The sequence below is a fragment of the Mycteria americana genome, chromosome 3 (assembly GCF_035582795.1).
Source record: "Mycteria americana isolate JAX WOST 10 ecotype Jacksonville Zoo and Gardens chromosome 3, USCA_MyAme_1.0, whole genome shotgun sequence".
NCBI classification, from domain to species: domain Eukaryota; kingdom Metazoa; phylum Chordata; class Aves; order Ciconiiformes; family Ciconiidae; genus Mycteria; species Mycteria americana.
The window spans coordinates 96,263,244-96,283,415 of record NC_134367.1 but is presented as its reverse complement, the minus strand read 5'-3'; the positions used below and the strand labels follow the sequence as shown (position 1 = coordinate 96,283,415).

Here is a 20,172-nt window from a genome sequence, read left to right as displayed (position 1 = left end):
TTGTTATAAACCAAGCACAAAGTAGAACAGTTATGAAGCAGTCTAGCGATCTAAATTCATACCTGTCAAAATTTAAGTCTGTTGTAAAGCTTCATATAGGGCAAATGTCACCTTTTTCAAGTAGGAAAATAGAATTCATACCATGGGAGGTCACTGTCCCTCTGCTTGTGCATTTTCATTGCTTCCCCGCAGGAAACACAGGGAAAAATTTTCACAAACAAAATTCAACCCCATTCTGTTCTTTCTGATGTAAAAAAGTCAATTTTTCATCTGTTCAAACACGTAAAAACTGGTGAAGGATTCCAGGGTAGAATTTCACTTTCTCCTGCCCCCACCTTCCAGTTTATGGGAAATGGCAGAAAACGTTATCCCTTGATCTAATCTATATATTCCCTTATAAAGTGGTATTGAAAGTGAGAAAAACACAAAAAGAACAAGAACCAGCTGTGCTAGGGAGCCTGTTTAAAGAGTCAGTCTAAGTTTTCAATCAGTTCTTAACCAAACCATCTGTTTACTGCATGAAGATAAGTACAGTTACAAGGCTTCCTCTGCAAACATGGATGCCTGCATCTGACAACCTGGCCCTTTAAATTTAAAATATCACTTCCTCCCCATGGCCACTAACTGTAAATGGTCCTGTTTAGGCAAAAAAAGCCAAAAAACAGTACTGCACAGGACAGTGAAAAATATCCTCTACAGAGAAGGTCAGCACCACACCTTGGTAATGGATTGTTTCCATAACTTAAAGGAATAAAGAAATTAATTTTGCTAATACTAAAGACATTAAAAAAAAAAAAACAAACCCAAAAAACTTCCCAGGTTTGAAAAGATAATTTGTATTGTTTTAAATCCCAGCTGAAGAAACATGGCTCTGATTAACTCATGGCAATCAATTAGCCACATCTATATTTAGAAGGATACCCAATTCCAGCTGTTAAAACTAGGGCTTCATTATTATTAATAAATCTGTGAACCAGACCAATTCTTCCTGGACTCATTAGGATATTTTTAAAAGTCCTCCCTCTCCCACTACCTTTTTTTTCAATTTGCTTTGAGAAATCAAAAAAGAGCAGGATAATCAGATATCTTGGTCCCTCTCTTCCTTTAATTGGCTAGTTATAGTAGGTTTCCATGGTAAGAAAAAAGCTTGTGATTCAACAAACACAGAGAGCTCATTGAGGTTGGAAGATGTTATAGGCTTTGAAAGGCACATCTGGTTTGTTGAAAATTTCCAGCTTTCTTTTTCCTTTTCTTTTCTTTTTTTTTTCTTTTTTAAGAAAAAAGAGGAAAAAGAGGAAGAAGAGAGGGGAAAAATAATATGAGGCAAACATGAGAAATAGCTCAGCATTGGTAAGGACAGACAGTTCCCTTTTAGGAGTCCAAAAGCAGCTTTTTGCCAGTGGAAGAACCAAAGCCATAGGTTGAGCAGAAGTTGGAATGGCATGTGTTCAAACATAGTAAGGGTGTGTGAGGAGAAGGTAGAGAAACGTTTCCTAAGCATGTTATAGTCATTAAAATAAAACATCTCTTTATGTCTAGTGCTTTATGTTGGCTATGTCTAAAAAAGCATGCAACAACTTCCAGACATATTGGTCTGTCTGTAGGGAGATTCTCTGGTTATTCTTAAAGCAAAAGAACAGCATTTTTCCTGCAAGTGCCTGACCAAGAAAAGTTGCATTGCTGTGCTGGAAATGTACCACTTGCTGGTTTTTAACCCCTGACTGACCTTGTAAGAATCTCCATTGGGCTTTTGTCCTAGTGTGCCAAAAGAAAGGACCATGACCACCTATAACACCAAACCAAAAGCAGGCAGTCCAAGGCAAGAACAGAGCAAATTTGCTTCCACAAATGTGCACCTAAGTATAATGAAGTTGAAAAATTTACCCAGTCATAAAACAGAAGACCCCAAACCAGAGAAAATTGAGCTTTTCTCAGTAAATTTAGTGGAGGCACAGAAGGTAAAATATTGTTTTTGTGATTATAAAGCCAGTATGGTGTGAACATCATTATGTCGGAAGCTGTTTGAATCTTCTCAAGCAACATGACAACAATGAAAAAATTAGGCACGTTGTTCTCCACAAAATTTCCCTACAACATTAACAACTGTTAGACTGCACAGCTTTGCCTTCAGAGTGCTGTAATAACTACTGCCCCACTGGCATTTGCCAGGGCAGCTAGCTCTAGCTGACAGCCAGTAGCTCCTGGTGTTTGCAGCTGCAAGTCAGTATTACAAACATTATCTCCACAGCAAGGAAATGCTTTTGAAGTACAGAATGACATTACTGCAGAGTGACTGGATGAGTGAGAAGTCTTACCGTTCAGATCCTCAGCCTGTATTTTGCCTATCCTTCAAAATCTAAGGCCTACCAATACAACAGCACAGGTTTCATTAATAATGCAATAGGTCCCTTAATGCTACAAGGACTGACACCAGCGGTGGAAACAATTCAATCCAAAAGAAATAATGGATTAGCTTCATAAAGCCAAGAACTTTTAGTATGCCAGCCAACAAGGGTAGATTTGCCATTACATATCGTTTACTTTAGAACTTGCTTTTCTCTAAACATTTTCATATGCTTATGATCTTTTTGTATAAATTCTTCCTCTTTCAGCTGAGAGACAGAGGGATTAGTGCCAGACTCCAATCATCAGCAAAGAACGAGCACCTCCTTAGTTGTACAAATCTGGTAATGGAGATGCAGACAGTGAAAGGACAAAATGATCACAGCAGCACCTGAAGAGTAACAGGCACATGGTGCTGGCTGTGTAAGAAGGATCCAAGAATGTCAGACAAACCATGCGTGTTTGGGATTTCTATCCTTGCAATGAAATACAAGCAGTAACAGAGAAGCGTAAGTGGAAAAGAACAGGTATTAAGGGTTACCAAACTACCCAGAGGTGCATTTTTAAAGGAAAGAAATGAAGCACAAATGTCCCCAGCTGAATGAGCAGAGTGGGATGAAGTCAGAAGCAGAAGGTAAAAGATATGAGGTCACTATCACTAATCACCAATGACCTCTTTTTGAGAGACTGTGTAAAAGACAGTCTCTTCAACACCACGGCATGGTGTGGTATCCTGGTGCAGACATTGCCATTGCAATTCTATGCCACACGTGGATAAGGTTAAGGAAGATTAGCAAGAAGTGGGCAAGAGCATTGGACCTTCTTTTAATCGTAAAATATATTCTAAATGGCTACAGACCAGATTAGGAAAAGTGAGAAACTTCAGCCTAAACCACTTTCAGTGTCTATAATAGTTTTCACTACAGTCCCAGCATCTGAAATTGCTGCTTCCATTTTGTTTCAGGCTTTTGACTGAGCCAGTGAAACCCCAAACACTTCAAAAGGTATTCTTACTTTGTCTCTAGCCTCATTGAGAAGGTCTTCTAACTCCGAGAAGCTGAAGCTGGCCACAGTGATGAAATCGCTCATGACAGGAACGAACCTGTCCCCCGATTCCCGCATGCGTCTCTTCTGATAATCCAGTTCCTGAAAGAGAAGAAGTAAGAGATGTAAGACAGGCAAGTGTCAAAGATTCCTCGCTGACAAGGAAGGGAGCAGGGAAGCCCATCTATTTCACTCCGTGCAAAGCATGCTCTGCTCCCGCTCCTCACGCATTCATCCAGAGCTGTAACTCAGAAACAACTTTTTCACTAAGTCAAAGGTTTTGCCTTTTCAGCGTGAGAGGGAAGGTTAAGGTGGGATGAAGGAAGGTCTTAGTTATGGTTCTCTTTATCCTCAAACAACAACCAATCCCAAGAAAGCCATCAACATATTGAATTTCTAAAGCAACTTTATAATTTAAGCATCAAGTACATGAAATGCTGCTTTTTTTTTTTTCCTGTGCAAAATGACAAATAATAGAGAACTCAGATTGTGTAGCAAGTGAATTTGAAATTTTTAATAGTGAGTTTCCCTCCATCTTCTCTTCCCATGGTGACTCAAAAGGCTGTATATTTAGGGAAATGTGGACATATGTGAATAATCTATATAGTTCCTATCTCTGAATCTCCCCTTTAGTTCTCTGAAAAGCACCAGGTGGGCAGCAAAAAGACATCAAAATTGGTTCTCCCACTGAAGAACAAGCAGAAAGATGTCAGGTGCAACATTTACTAGCACTCTGCTAACCAATAAGTATTAACTTGGATGTCATAAAAGTCACAGAATTATAAACTGAGGCTATTGCGATAAGAATATTTATGGGGGGGGAAAAAAAGACAAGACACAAAACCATAGGAAACAAAGCTCTATTTGTCCACTACCTACAGAAAGAAAAAAAAAAAAAGTAAGATTCTTTCTTTCTGGCTCAAGTTTTTTAGTTTTAAGCCAAGGTTACCCATGCTATCTCTTTCCTTACTCTATTCACCATGCTTGTGGCACGGAAAGAGCTACAGAGCTCCTGAAAACGACTAAGTTATAGTAACAGTGGCAGTCTCCCATGCCTGTGTTTGGCTTGTGTGCTGTTGACAGTCTCATGGGGACAATGAAATTGTAATCTGGGCCTCATCTTTATTCTCAGCTGAATAATCAGTGGGAACGATAAAGCCTTACTTTCTCTGTAGGGAAAGCAGCATGAAACAGCAGGTCAAGTTACAGTCTGACCCTGTGTTCCCTTTGGAAAGAAATATTTTTGTGCTGGCTGCAACTCCAGCTACATGCATGTTTGGTGCTCTCTGTTATTGGTCATCAAAATACTGGTTCACAGAGCCAGATGAGTAGGTTTATAAGAATCTGTACGGAGAAACTCCTTGGGATTTGCTCCACAGTGCTGCTGAATGCAAAGAATGACTTTGGCCATCAACAATCTAAAATCAGATGTGATATATCTTCTGGTCTGATGAGAATTGGAAAGAGAATGTAACCACTACAAGGAAAGACCACAAGGCAGAAACGGGGCAGGAAAAGCAATGAGCAGGTGGCCGGAGAAAAGTCCGCATTAAAGAAGTGCTACTTCCCCTGTTTTATATTACATCCTCTTCTCCAATGGTTTTCCTAACACATCACAAGGGATGGTCCCAGGAGCACTACTCAGTTACATCACTTTGCAATGAATTGTCTCTATGTTACAATCACTTTGAATTGGACCTTACAAGTACAGGAAATGTCACTTCACATGCTTCTAAGAATTATGCATATTTTTTTCAGCCACTCTTTCCCATTCGCATTTTTAAGCTAATTTTAGCTGAAAGTTGCTCTACTCCCTCTTCCCCCCCTCCTCGAGCAGGTGAGTATAACAGTTCTGTATTCTTACTCACTGTTGAAAGCTATGGCATTTGGGACTGTTACTGGAGAGCAATATTTTTCAAAGTAAAATTAACATTAGGTGGTCTGCCCTTCAATTTCAAATTCAGTCCTTCCCTGCAGAATAATTCTTCCAAAATAAAAAAACCACACAAGTAACCAGCATGACTATGTAATCAGCCTGAAAACGATGCCAGAGAATAAAAAACTCCTCTCGATCTTCTAGAAATGGTCTATACTAGTCATAACAGCACAACAGCAGAAGCTAGTGCTGCCCCTTGTGGGCTGGGCTGCTGGTTCTCTAGAGAGATGAAATGATTCCGCCATGGCAGTGGTTTCTCAAGAGGTGGTTATGATCTCCTTGCTGTGTGAGAGAAGGGCTCTGCTGACAGAATTAACTTCCTGATTTGGAGAAGACCAGGAACTACTTAGCTGTGCTTCTGGGAGCATCCTACACAAAGGCAACAGCTGCATGCATGTCTTGAAAACTACATTTTCTTGAAAACTTATTTTTACAAAGAAGCTGCAAGTCCAGGAAGACAAAGTGTTAGTAGTACCTTTAAGAACATCTGACTGTGAAACTATTTTTAGCTTTCTATTCTTAAGGGGCCTTGAAGAAACTTCTCAGTCACTGGAGCCAAGGCTGTGGTGAGAACACACTGGAATAGAATCAAGAATCACACCTTCCCCTCCTCCCCCTTCCACCTGACAGTGATCTTCTATTGTTGCTATAGTGCTGCTTTTTACGTGCCAGGAAACCACGAATTGAGCAAGCAGACTGGGAGGTGCTGGCAGCCCCAGATGAAAAATACCATGGCAGGGAGAAGACTGAGGAGGGAAGATGGTGATTGAATGGGAAGGAGAGGTTGCCCATGGAACACATGTATGGGAAAGAGAAGAAAAATTGGCTGTAAAGGCAACAGGACAAATAACCCTATCACAGAAAGCAAAACAGAAGTAGGTACTCACATTTCAATGGGGGGGAATTGTCTGTCCCAGCCAAAACTAGGCCTCTCTTCGTGTCATGAACTCCATGTCAGCCTTCCCTTTACAAGTGCTTTTAATTCCCAAACATTGCACTCCATGTATGCAGCAGTATCTCTTCTCATTGCTGCGTTCTCCCTTACCCCAATAATCCAGAAATAAGGTTTGGAAAGTTTGTTTTTTCACGGGAGGATCACTGGCTAATTACATGATGAACCGCTGGAGACAGCCAGACAGCCTGGGGGCTGCTGACAGGACAAAGATCCCTTCCTCTACGTCCAGAGCCAAACCAAACTCAGAAACTCAGGCCAGGTGAAAGGAAAATGAAGTCAGCACTGTCTGTCTCATGGTGGATGGGAAGGACTGGAGGGTCCTGTGTTAATTCCTTGTAGATAGGTAATCCTTGCACAGAAACCACCCAATGCAATGGCCAACAGCTGGTCCCTTTGCTAGCAGTCCCAGTGCAGAATGCTCCCCATCTGGAATGTTCCACTAGCATTAAACTCACATGAGTTGAAAAAGACAGGTGAAACATCCTGAAGACAGAGGGACACTCAGAAGTGTGGCTAATAAAACCCTGTTTGAAAGGGCAAAGAACAGCTAAACATAGCAGAGACCTTCTTGAGTTCTGAAGACCTCTGCCTTGTCTCTCAGCACTATCCTTGCCTTAGTATATCCAACAGGCAAGAGATGCCAGCACCAACCTGAACATAGGATTTTGTTCCTATACTTGCAGAAAGAGAGAATGGTATTCTTAGGGTCAGACTATGTTTATATGTGCAGATGATGGGTGTCGTGGTTTAACCTGGCAGGCAGCTAAACACCACACAGTCATTCGCTCACTCCAAAACATAGCCCCATACCAGCTACCATGAAGAAAATTAACCCTATCCCAGCCAAAACCAGCACAATGGGAGATGTTAAGGGACAGAGACAATAGAGTGACTTTAGCCTTTAATCTTTACTCTTTCAACTGCTGTACAAACACTAACTTGCCGTTCCTCACATCAGCCCTTGTGAGAGGTAGGTATTTGTAGCTGCCATTTCACAGAGAGGGGGCAAACGCATGGGGTTGTTCAAAGCCACACACATATCTCAGTAGCATAAGGAAGAGGCAAATATGAGAGTTTCTACCTCCTGCCACCAAAAACGGTGTCCCACTCTGTGCTCTCCTGCCTCAGGAAGGTTGGAGTCTTTCCCCAGGAGCAAACCCAACACGTTAACTAAAGGAGGCTTCCAGGCAGGGGAACCACAGCTGACACATGAAGCTGTGACTCCAGGGAACATTTAGGTCCATCCCTCATCTTTAACTCTTATAATTCAGTACACACAACTGCATCAATGCACCATTTGTACTGTTCTCTGTTGAGATGGAAGGCTCTGCACTACCTAAGTACAAATTGAACACAGGCAACCTAAGTCCAGCTTAAAAAGCTTGCATTAATAGCAGGAAAAAATGCCATTGTTGCTTTGCTTGCCAGCTCAGCTCCCTCATGTTTAACTATCTTTTCCTTTGCCTTCCCAAGGAGCGCTTAGGATAAGTTAGGGTTGCATATAACAGTGCACTACTAGTACTCCAAGAGCCATGTGAAACACTTGCTCAGCAGCCAGCCATCCCTCAGTAAGAAAGAACAAGAATTTTATTTCTTCTTTCAGTCCATGTCATTTATCAAACTGTCCTTTTACTTTCCAGGCCCAGATCAAACAAGCTTTTCATTAGGCTTAAGTCTGCTAAGATCATCAGCAGGAGCTCCACATGAGAAGCTTTTATTTGTTTTTTCTTGGTTAATGCATTCTGGAACAGAATGGAAAGGAACAGAAAAAGAAAGCCTAGTTTCTCTTATCATAAAATATATAGTGCCCCTGATTCTGAGTGAGATATTTTAAGTATGGTGCTTTGGAAACCTTCAGATACTTACAGCTTCAACAGCTTTCAATCCGGTCTTTATGTTGTTGACTTCCTTCTCCAGCTCTACCAGGCTGCACAGGAGACGGACACAGAGCAGATAAAACAAAAAGAGCAGTGTTACACAGGAATACAGGAACTGCACAGCAGAACAGACCATTGGCCCATCAAGTCTGGTATCCGGTCACTGGCACCAGCCACACCAGATGATTAGAAATGAGGGGAAGGGGGTCTGTTAATGCTCTGTGCTGCTTTTTGTACAAGATGTAAGATGAGGCAGACCCTGTTCGCCTGTGGTCACACTGAAGATCAGGATATTCCTGGGAAGAAGAGAGGGGTTACCCTCAGAACATCTGCCCTGTGAGCTGAGCCTGACCCTCCAGCAAGGAGCATATGCTACATGGCCAGCTTGTAATAATCAGCTGACACATAAGCAAAGACCCCAGTTTTAGCACACACATTACTGGGGTCTCAGATTATCTCTATATATGATTCTTGAACCACTTAACTACTGAATCCCATTAGCAGTACATTGACATGTGATTTTTGTCTTCCTCACAGTCCAAACATTGTTTTTTCCACCTGCATTTCTAACATGTGGTAGTCCTTGCAAGGTTACATTGTAACTGAGCATATAACCTTACTGTTAATGTTAATACATGCTTCCCTAGACACAAGTGTTGTACTGAATTTCTGCTCATGATATACAAACAAGAGTTTTTTTTCTAGAAGTTTTATGAAAAAAATGACTTTTCATTTCCAGGTAACTAGTTAGTACCTATTTGTGAGTCAGCAGGCATCTGCTCCAAGTATTTGGTGAGTAGTAGTTTACATCTCAAAAACACCACTAAAGCCTTAGTAAATCCCTTTAAGTGTGAACCTACATTTATTTTTTACTTGTCTTTCATTAACAGAAGTAGTTCCCTATACAAAGAATCATGGCTGGGCAAATAATATGCAAAGGTCTTTTTGAGCAGTGCTTTGGAAAGAAAAAAATGCTAAAACTATGCAAAATACTTGGGGGATGGCTTGTGTATTCATTTTTCACAAACATCTACAGAAATGGAAAAAAAAAATCATTGAAATTTGTGCAGACAGTGTGATGCTTTCCACATTTCTGTGCAAGACTGATTTGTGCAAAAGTTTGAACGATCTTCCTGAAAAGGGCTTACTATAGCCTCTGTGCCTAATTGACTCTGCCTTAGAAACAAACTTTCAATTATCCAGAAAAAATAGCATGTGACTTAGATGAACAACCATAGAATATGGTGAGTGAATTACAAACAAGAACCAGTCTAGTTACAATGTCGGATTCAGGAATAAAGTAGATACAGGCATATCTGAGTAAAGCTGTCAATTTAGTTATGTACCAATGTTTTTGGACCCAAATTCTCTGTTGATGTACATCTGAATAACAGCAAGGATGTGAGCAAAGGCATTTCAGCTGTAAGGTTAGCCATGAGTTTAGAAGACAGCAATGGAAAAATTGATGATCATTACGTTAACAGAAATCACCGGGAACTCTAGCTCTGGGAACAAGCAATAGCATTGGACTTACTTGACTTTTGCTGCTTCTGGAAGATGCTGCAACTCAGACTGAATATCTAGGATATCTGGATAATTCTTTTCAAAGATCATAATTAAGTAGTGCAACAGTGTAATGTTCCTAAAAAAAAAAAAAAAAAGAAGGGAGAAATGAGAAGGAAGATGGTGGTGAGAAAGAAAAGGATGGTGGGAGGATTGTGACAAATCAGTGAAAAATATTTGGGTAGGAAATGTGCTTGAATGAACAAAACAAACAATACATTGGTAGTTAGCAGCTCTGTTACTGAAAGAAAAGTATCACAGACTGAAATTAATTAGCCCTTTATAAACCATCCTTCGTAAAACCTCAAGCAATATACTGTGCCTTGATTTATTCTGGAAGCACCAGCATGCTTCCATCCATCTGTGTAGATGGTGTAACAGAAAAGAAAATTGTGTAACACAGTATGCTATTTGTTCCCAGATACTTCAGAGAATAAACAACTAATAGTACTAAAGTGGCACTAACTTGTAAGGGAGAAATGAGTTGTTCTCAGATGCAGTGTGGAAAAAACCTAAGAGTTAACTAAGAAGAGGAAAAGGTTCTTGAAGATCGAAGAAGCTACAAAGAAAACTCCTACAGTAATGAAATAGCTATACTTATGAGTCAGGCTCACTACTACAACAGCAATGGCAGCTCAAGTAGGAGTGGATAGAAATGAGATGTATGAGAGATGCAGGAGAAGGTTTAAGAAAATTTGTAAAGTAAATGATGAATTTTGCATCAGTGAATTTTGCATGTAGAGGGAACAGCCAGCCATAACAGCTACTTGAGGTGGGTGTTATGTCGTTAACTGACAGGCAAGACAGCAGATGGCCACTGCTTCACACAGACTGGAGCCTGGGAGCTGGGAACTGGTGAGAGAACAGAATCTGCACAGGACATTTAATATATGGAAAACCAAGCCAAGCTACGTTAAGGCAAAATAATGTTCAACACTAGCTACACAAGTGTTAGCCTTGGAATATGGAAAGGACATCATGGTAGTCAAAACAGAACTCCGTTAGTTCAAACTCTATTAGGTGGGGATGAATTTCCTATGGCTTCTTACTGCCATTACTTATTCTGTCACAGCCTGAAGTCATTTCACCTCAACTATAGTCTCAGCAGGTCTCACAAGTCAAGAAAGGTCCGAGTTAGTAAGAACCAGTATAGGAGATCTCCAAGGAAAACCTTAGTGTTGCTGGAGCCCAAAAGTGGTACTCTCTCCCCAGTTACAACTGATTAGTTTCCAGAACCAGTATGGGGATGTGGGGCAAAACACAGAGCAGCTCTATAAAGACCTGCAGCCCATGTCCATAAATAGTTAGCTCTACCTTCCCAAAAGCAGCTATTTTCCTTAACTGCTCTAGATACAATCAGGCTCAGTCTCTCTGAGCTATGCCTTGTGGTTCCACTACTGGTGTAGGTAGAGAGCCAGTTTATGACAGTCCTGCATCAAAAACATATGCCATGTTTCACAGGAGACATAAAACTGTGGTCAGAGTTTTTTGTGTTTTCTTTTTTTGCAAAACCATGGCCATAAAACTTTGGTATAAAGGGCAAATTCCATAGAAATCCTTCTCCCCCCCAACGTATTTCAGTTATTTGTGAAATACTACATTTTGTCATCGTTGCATAGTGTTGCAGAAACACAATCCAACAACAGATGTCCATTATCCAAAGAAACAGCAGAATTTGAGTGCTGTGTTAATAGCTGGTCTTAACTGCTGCAGGATCTTTTAGAGTGAAAAGCACTACTTAAATGCCAAATAAGACATTATTTTAAATGGTCTACAGAGCTAAAAACAAACAAACCCCACTTTCATTACTATGATAAGAGATGCAGCAGCACAGTAACTAACTCATTTACGGCCTTCTAGCCTACCTGTCTATGCTGGATTTGGTGTCTGCAATTTTGTTCAGGCTGGAGACTTTGAAGCCGTATGCACTTCCCCTTTGGCCCTTGTTCATATAATTCCCAAAGGCCAGAACTACCTCCAGGAGTTGCCTCAAACGCTTGCTTCGGATGAGTTCTTTGGATGCCAGAAGAATGGCTTGAAAAGAGAAAAAATACGAACAACAGGTTATTGCACAATGGCTGTTTTTAACATGCTTGGGCCCATAATTTTAAGTACCCTAAAATGCCCATCTGACTATTGCCCAGCAAATGCTGCGATACAGTCTATGTGTGTACTGTCCTTCCCGCACCCACGTGCCCAGAACCAGGACAACTGGAAGGAAGATGCACTACATCTAGCCTGTAGGATGCTCTTCTGAACCCAGGAGCAAGGCTTTTCTCCTGGACCTCACACTCTAGAAACATAGCCAGTGAGAACAGGGGGAAGGCTTGAGCTCATCTTAAAATGCAGAGTAGAATACACTCATCTCTTCTCTGCAATAACCATGGATGTGGCACAGAAGCCATGCACCCCCCGTCCTTCTAAGTTACATATTCCCAGAATATTACCGTCCTGAGGCATCTATTCTAACTGCCCCATGGAGAGGGAAGGTGCAAGGACTTGGGGGTGAGAAGGGAAGGCTGACCTCCACAGAAAGGCCACGAAAGCTTTTGGTGGCTCGGCACAGTCTGGTAGCACACTGTCACATCTGTCAGGTCATATTTACAGTGTAACAATCATGAAACTGACTTTATTAAGTCAATGGGTGCAAGAAGAGTGTCAGACAGAATTCATTTCTTAGCACATGACATGCCTTGGACTTGCTGGCTCTACAACCATAGCATGCACGTAACAGCACCTCCTTTGAAGACAAGCCTCTCTTGACCTTCCGTGCCCCTCTACCCAACTCTTAGCAAAAGCTTTAACCATACCTTCCGCTTTTGGCTTTGCTTCTGCCAGCCTCTCTGGAAACTTCTTCTTAAAGAATAATGCTTGCAGCCGCTGCTGATAGTGGTCAATCCTGCATGAAGGGTAGAGGAAAGCCAAGACCAAACTAGAACTGTATTTTGAAGCTCAGGGCAGTATGCTGCCTACATAATCTAATGATTGGATGTTGAGTCCCACAAGGCCTATGCATGGGATTACGAACATAGTTCAAACACTACCTAATCAACCTTGTTATGAAAATGGAGGACCTGAAGGCATGCTTTGATCACAACTGAAAAGGAGATGGAAGAATTCCCATTACTCTCAAAATATGAGAGTCACGGGAGATGCCAACTGCATCTCAATTAGCAGAACAAAATGTTAATCCTGATTGGGGGTATAGCAAAGTTGGAGCAAGAAATAAGGTCAGAGAATGAGGAGATGGGATAGCTGAATGGAAAAAGGGATCTACATGAAATCCTGACCCCTGGCTACACTACATTCCTTTTTTTGTGAACAAGTTTAGGCAGAGGAGGCAGATTTCTGCTTGTCATCAGGGGACTGGTCCTTAAATGACAGCACAGAGAATGCTTATCATCAATAAAAAGTTTGTGTAATGAACTGACACATTTGTAACATTTGTGGGCTTCTGGCAAATGCAGGGTATAATGCTGGCCCACAATCTCTTGCACATTCCCCCTCAGTGCCAGATTATCCATTTTCAATAACAATTACAGCTGCTTCTAAGAAGCCCTCCGTGCACTTTCCCATAATGTATCAAACAGACCTGCTCATTTCAAAGAGGAAACGATCCGCCCGGGCCATGCGCTCAATTTCGTGTTTATGCTCCTCCAACAGGTCGGTATCGCTCTTTTCAGGAACAAACTTCAGCAGCTAGAGTGACAGACAAAAACCAAACACCGAGATGAGAGATCCCAGGAAAAGGAGAGAGGGTTGGAGAGGCACAAACAAACCCTGATGGGGAGAGAAAGGGCCCTCAGATTTCTCTGCTACCATGGGGAAGCATTACATTGACTCAGCCGTGTGACTGTAACGTCAAAAAAGTGCAGCTGTGGCTACAAAACTGACCTTTTTTAAACCTTTGCTTGCTGTTCTGTCTTTATCCCTCACTGACCCCATTAGATTAATTTTTAATTCCAAGGGGGAATTTCCCATTTCTAAATCCTAAAGGCCCAGTGCTACTGCAACTTACTCAAGGGGAAGTACAGAGAGGACTTTGATTCCGACAGCATTACTTGGAGTTTAGATTGGTGCAAACAAGAGCAGGATGTGTCCCACTCAGTGTGAAGTGCCCATCGTGCCTATTCTAGACTACACACAAAGCCTCATCTATCTCTCTCTTGGGTCTGCCCCACTCTGCTGAAACAATAAACAATAATCAAGTGACTGGATATGTCTCTGACACTGGCTGCTATTCATATGCTGACCTTAAAGCTCATACTTTGACAGATTTTTGACATATCTGGTGGTAGTTGTGCTTTAGTATGGTTATAAATATTGCCATGCACACAGCCTCAGCGCACACCCACAAAAACTGCTCACAAGGCATATCAAGCACTTTGCTTTTTACCACTTTTTATTATTTTATCCCACTCCCCACAAATGCGATAGTCAAAGGTGTGGAGCATCAGAAGCTTGCAGTGACTTCCAGAGCTGCTGTGAGCATTCAGATAACATGACAAGTAGGCTATAAATTTCCAAAATGGAAAACCTTTTTGTACACGATTAAATACTGTGACTGCACACAAAGAAGGAATCACATTTGTCAGGCAGTTCAGAATTATAACATTTTGTGCACTGCTAAGGAACTTTATCATATGCATCTTTGGTCAAAGCATCATCTTTCACCCTCTATAAATGGGAGAAATTGAGCAATGGTGGTTTAATTTTTTTTTTTCCCCCCACAAGCTATGCAGTGAACCAACTGCCAGGGACGGAAGTCCCTGACTCCTTTTCTAACCATTTGAGTTAGGATGCAAGATCCCTTCTAGTTCCAGCTCTAACCATTGACCTACATGTCCTGGTTCATGGCATTTCCCAATTTTGCCATGCGGGAAGGGAAGGGAAGGGCAATAACAACAACCAAATATAATCAGCAGTATAAAGAAGAGATTGGAAAAATTATGGGAAAGTCATAGGTGAGAAAAGAGGACATGAAAGGAAACCTCATACCAACTGTAATCATGCATATTTTGCATCAAGAAGAGAAAACTATCATGAAATTAACCTGATACAAATAGAGTTACCTGAGGGAGGTATATTTGATAATATTGGGAAAAATACTTTTCTCATGATCCCATGTGCAGCTCTGCTGACATGATAGTGCAAGTTCAGATCTGCAGACATGCCAGCAGAGCCAGTACATATATCCACTTACTTTAGGTGAAAAAAAGGCAGTGAAGGACTTAAGAATAAGATATATCTGACTGTAATCTTTCTCACCTGCTCAAGCATATCTTTCGCTAGGTCTTCTTGTTCATCCATCTTCAGGATTGCTTGTCTGATTTCTTCATTAGACAGCTTCAGCCTTTCAACAGGATCAACATTGTACCATTAGTGCAAAGCTTAAGTGACCCTGACAATTCAGAAAGTAGGAAGCCTGAAAAGCTGCACTAAAAAGACACAAAAGAACCATGGGAAGCTCCACTATGAAGCTGCTATTCTATTCAGTAAGATGAATGCATCAGTTCCAAAGGCATAGATTTTCTAGATCATATATTTTTATCCTCTTCATCTAATCAAACACACATCAAAAATTAGATGGTGATTAAGAACAATCAGGCCCTCATAGAGCAAAAGTGCTTCCAACTTCCCCCATATCAGATATGTCCCTCGTCAAGTTTTTTTGCTATAGTAAAGCCCCTCAAATCCATGTGACTTGTAAGTGACTGTGAGCCCACGTTACACTTCTACTTGTGCATGTTAAAGGATCTCCCAGAGTGACAAGCAATAGGATTGATCTTTCCCTTACAGATCTGAGAAAAGGGTTTCTTGTAAGAAGACAGGTTGTGCTAGGTAAGTTCACTCTGTCAGCAGTCACAGCTGAAGAAGGAATTGACAGCATCTACATAACCATGTTTCATATCCAGTATGAAACAAACTCTAAAAACAAGAGCTTATTAATATTATCTGAGGTATTAAAATTCACTCTCCTTCCCACCTACTCCTGTCCATCTGTGTGCAATGAGTAGGGGTCATCAGTTACAACAAAACACAGAATCAATAAAAAACCCCCTCAAGGTCTCCACTTGAAATCCAGGGCAGACCAGAAGCAGTCAAAATTTGTGATTATTGAGAGGCTGTTTGATAGATTACATGAAATGAACTTGGTGGTTCTCAGCGCAGATGTCAATGAACAAACGTGCAAGTGACAAATTCTACCCCATCACCCCCAACCCATGCCACCCTCATCAGTCATTTCAGGAGAGGAGGGGAGGGCCAAATGAACCATAAAGGAAAGGCTATCCACAAGAAAATCTCAATTTTGGGACTGAAACAGGAAAGTGTGAAAAGAAATACTTGAGGAGTGAAGTCTGCAGTCTCTATGGACCTTCTACAATCAATATAATTAATTAAGAGCAGAAAGAGAAAATGCAAATATAAATAAGAGATAGGCTGATGCATGAGGCAGAATGTTTTTGTCTTCAGTGCTAAGAAATTCCATGTTGAAATTTCACATTGCTATTGCCATTTGGATAGAATCATATTTTTGGAACTGTGTAAAAGCAAAAGAAAGAGCTTTATTTTTACAGACAGGAAATATTACTAAATCTAAGAAACTTAAAACATTTTAATATTGCCCAATATAACCAACAGCTGGAAACTAAAATACAAATCAGCAGACATTCAAAAGCTTTTAAATATTACACCTCTGAACTAATTGCTCTCACTCTGTTCCTAGCTTGTCATTGTGTCTGCTTTTGACAAGGGTGGCAAACTGATACCAGCCAAGTCAGATGAGGCTACTGAACTTCCAGAAAAGCTACATAATTGGGCCGTGGTTGGATGAGAAGGATTGGAAGTTTTACAATAAAAAGGCTGGAAACTTTTTACTTTAGGTCATCAGTTTGACTCGGGATCAAAACAACAAATCTCAGTACATGGGCTTCTGCATAAAGCTTTACAGTCTCAGTCAGAAAACTAAAGGGTTTCTTTTGGCTTTAATAATCATATATTGTAAAGTCCATAGTTGTGTGACCCTGAACTGATCAAACCCTGTGACCGCATGAGGGCTGAGCCACATATTGGCGGGTGTGGGCCTGGCTCCTAGCAGACACATACACACGTGCCCAGAGAATTTAGTGCCTGCAGTTTTTGAATGCTACATTTTGTGGGTTATGTTTCCTTTAGAGAGCACCTTAACATTTTCCAGAATCTGGAGTCCGCAGATTAGCTGTGTCTTGTGACACAGGCACACAGTCTGTCAGAGGGGACGCAATAAACCAACCCATGAACACCAGGGTGGGGGGTTTTTTGCTGCTACTTTCACTGAAGATAAAAAGAATGAGGGTGAGTTTCATGTTTTCTCCATGCAAATAACTTGAGCAATTACTACACTGACCACCCCATTACACAGTGCAAGTCCCTCTGTGTGGGCTTGGGGATGCAGTAAACAGGACCGAATAGACAGGTTTGAGGTATGTCAACACAACAGAAAGCGTAGCACATACTATTGCTGCTCTTGCTGTTCTGTCCAGGAGCCCGAGACTGCAGACTCCAAGCTCCTCTGTTTGCTGCCATTCATCAGCACTAAATACACTTGAAAACATCTTCTGTTAAAAAATAATTGAGAGCCCCCAGGACAGACAGTTATACAAACACTTTGATTTCTTGGATGATTCTGTGCCCTGCCATCAGCAGAAAAACATCTGGTTTGAATGGTTTAGCCCACAGTAGAGAGAAGCAGAAAGCTTGCCAGCCTCCTGCCGAGAAGCAGTTTAACTTAGTCACTTACAGGCCTGTAAGGAGGTCACGGTGCCTGCAGGTGTGCATTCTAGATTATTACCAATCCAATTACAAGTACAGAAGGATTTACAGCAAAACAATCTTACTCTTCCAAAGTGGGCTTGTTGCTCTTCTGCAGCAGGACACATTTCAAGAGCTGTAAGCATCAACAGCACAAAACAGGGATCTTCCCACTTAAAAACGGGCTGAATAACTGGCCAAAGGATTGTTAATCAAGTGATTCTTCTTGTGTTTTCAAAACTCATGCCCAGCCATGCAGTAGATCTTAAAGATGGCCAGCAGTAATGTGAAACAGATGTCCTGCTTTTAAACAGAAACAGGTGAACTGATTAAAGAGGAACCTAAAGCAGATGCGTAAAATCTTTCCATTTAGAACTGAATAGAGGCATCTCTCAGAGCCTAAAACTCACATGGGATAGACAGCAAATTAAAGTGGAATTATGGCCCAAAAATTTACACTACAGAAATTACATTTTAGTGTCTATTTGAAAGTCTGCAATGACTTTCTTACAAGCTTTGCAGATCCAGGCACTCTTCCTCCAGCTGCTGGAGACAACTCAATTTGGAACAGCATACAACACAAGCTGTATTCTCTCTGCCTTAGGCTTCACCAAATCACGGATCCTGGCATCAGAACTCAGGAAGTAAATGTGACCAGAAGAAAACACAGTGCCCCTTTCCTCAGCTGCAGCATATTCATTCATAGTGCAGATACTGACTGGTTTTGTTCAACAGCAGCTTGACACTGGTCAGATGAGGAAGGAAAAGGATCTTTACTGAGAATACTCCCTCCTTCTTCCCTCACCATTACATCTGGTGGCAGCATATGGAAGTCCAACCGCTTGAGTCATCTTCAAGCAATGTTAAAGCTCAACAAGTACCAAATAACTTCTGATATGGTACTTAGCCTGCCTTGCTCTATCCCCTCCGGCTTCATAAATAATCTCTATTGACTCTGCAGAGTAATTCATCACTAATCTCTCCAGGACACCTCGGCTGATTTAACACCAGCTTCACTTGCAGACATCAAGTAGTTTATTGTTTTGTCCTCCCGGAGAAAGCCGGCAGCCTGACTCTGAACATGCCTGGGAGACATGTTGCAGTTTTACATCAACTTCCCTTACAGACATCCAGTGCTCGCTCATTTTTCCTCCTTAAATATACCCATTGATTTAACTCACAGTAACCTCCCCCCTTCATTCCTTCCTCCAATGGATCAAAGCAGAATACTTGTCGCTCATTAACCATCTCCCCCTCAGAGGAAAAAGTGAGTTACTTCATCAGCTTGTTTCTTGGATCTTGCTTAGCTTTTGAGAAAGAAGCATGTTTGCCTACTACCAGAGAACCTGGAGTTTCGTTGCAGCTACATTAAACTCCCGCACCACAGGGATCACATTCCCACTCTTTCTTTTACCTTGGAAAAGGGGACTGATTATCATGTATCAAGGCCACTTTCTACTTCAAACTGAACTGAACCACAGTGCTTCCAAAAGATGCCAGCAGTAGTAGCTGTGACAGTGAGAGGCACTGACTGATACTTAGCTGCCTCCTAAGGCCAGCTCACCCAAATCTTAGCTTTTACTGCCCGCAGACTTCTCCATCTCTACAACTCCTTTCACACAGGCTACTAGTCAATTCATTCCCAAACTTTGTGACTGGGACATAAGCCTTCTCTAACTCCTGAGCTCTCCTAAGGCTCTGTACAACTGCCAAGCTGCAGGCTGTTAAAAAGCTACGTTTTGAGAATATTCATTGTCACTACCCCATAAAGGCAGGAAAAGGAGTTGTCTCCCTGCTTTCAGAAGCAGTGTTCAGGAGCCAGGCTGGACTAACTGCATGTTCACCCAGACGACAGAAAGATGCAGCCACTCTTTTCAGATCCTCTTATTTCAGCTGCCAACTCATCTCGTCAGTGAAGATGACAGTGCCTTAACCTTTTGAGGACAACAGTTGGGACATTTTATCAGGTACATCTTACACCATTATATCAACATGTTGAGAAAAAATCCACCAGTGCCTTTTCAGCACTTCACTGTGAAAGTATTCTGCCAAGTGCATAAAGAAACAGGCTTTTCTTTTATTTTCCTCCTTCAGCAAAAGCTCATGAATGACCAAGCTACTTTGCATCCAAATACTCTCGATTTCCTACCAAGAAGGATCTGGGGATGGCCATCTTTCAGAGCTAAGCAGGGCCAAACTTGGGAATCCCCAAATTACAGTGACATATTGATGAGGCAGTGGTTCATCTTTTATCACAACCCTACCTTCTGGTTCCTAGTTGTGATCTAAGACAGGATGGCACAGACTCACGTGTTCAGTTTAACCTTGGGGTTTATCATACTCACAATAGCAGGCAAAGCCATTTATTGTGGACATTAACTTAAAAACAGAAAATCTCCCCAGGAACCCAGGAGGCAGTGTTTATTGCCTAGTGTTTTTCAAGACAGCACACTGAGGAACTGAAGTGCTGACTCCAATGATCTGTTTCTGTATCAAGATATGATCTGTACCCCAAAATATCATACTGCTAGGAATCTACCTTGACATAAGGGTGAACACTGTATTGTCACATGGCAGAAAGGCACACGGGGACTGGGGGCACAGCAGAGGCAGTACACGGGGACTGATATTGGCTGAATAGCTTGTCCTCTTAATATCTGATC

At 41.5% G+C, this 20,172-nt stretch overlaps 1 protein-coding gene across 5 annotated transcripts in view; it reads right to left on the bottom strand.

Moving 5' to 3' along the window:
* The window catches only part of DAAM2 (dishevelled associated activator of morphogenesis 2), a 202,568-nt gene that overhangs the window by 11,958 nt on the left and 170,438 nt on the right, over positions 1-20,172 (bottom strand). For all 5 annotated transcript variants that reach the window (XM_075496208.1, XM_075496207.1, XM_075496209.1 and 2 more), the window contains 7 exons: positions 14,987-15,071; positions 13,311-13,417; positions 12,529-12,617; positions 11,584-11,752; positions 9,690-9,797; positions 8,145-8,205; positions 3,358-3,489 (listed from right to left, as the gene is read on the bottom strand). In XM_075496208.1, the coding sequence (XP_075352323.1) occupies positions 3,358-3,489; positions 8,145-8,205; positions 9,690-9,797; positions 11,584-11,752; positions 12,529-12,617; positions 13,311-13,417; positions 14,987-15,071 (751 nt within the window). The remainder of the gene's footprint in view (positions 1-3,357; positions 3,490-8,144; positions 8,206-9,689; positions 9,798-11,583; positions 11,753-12,528; positions 12,618-13,310; positions 13,418-14,986; positions 15,072-20,172) is intronic.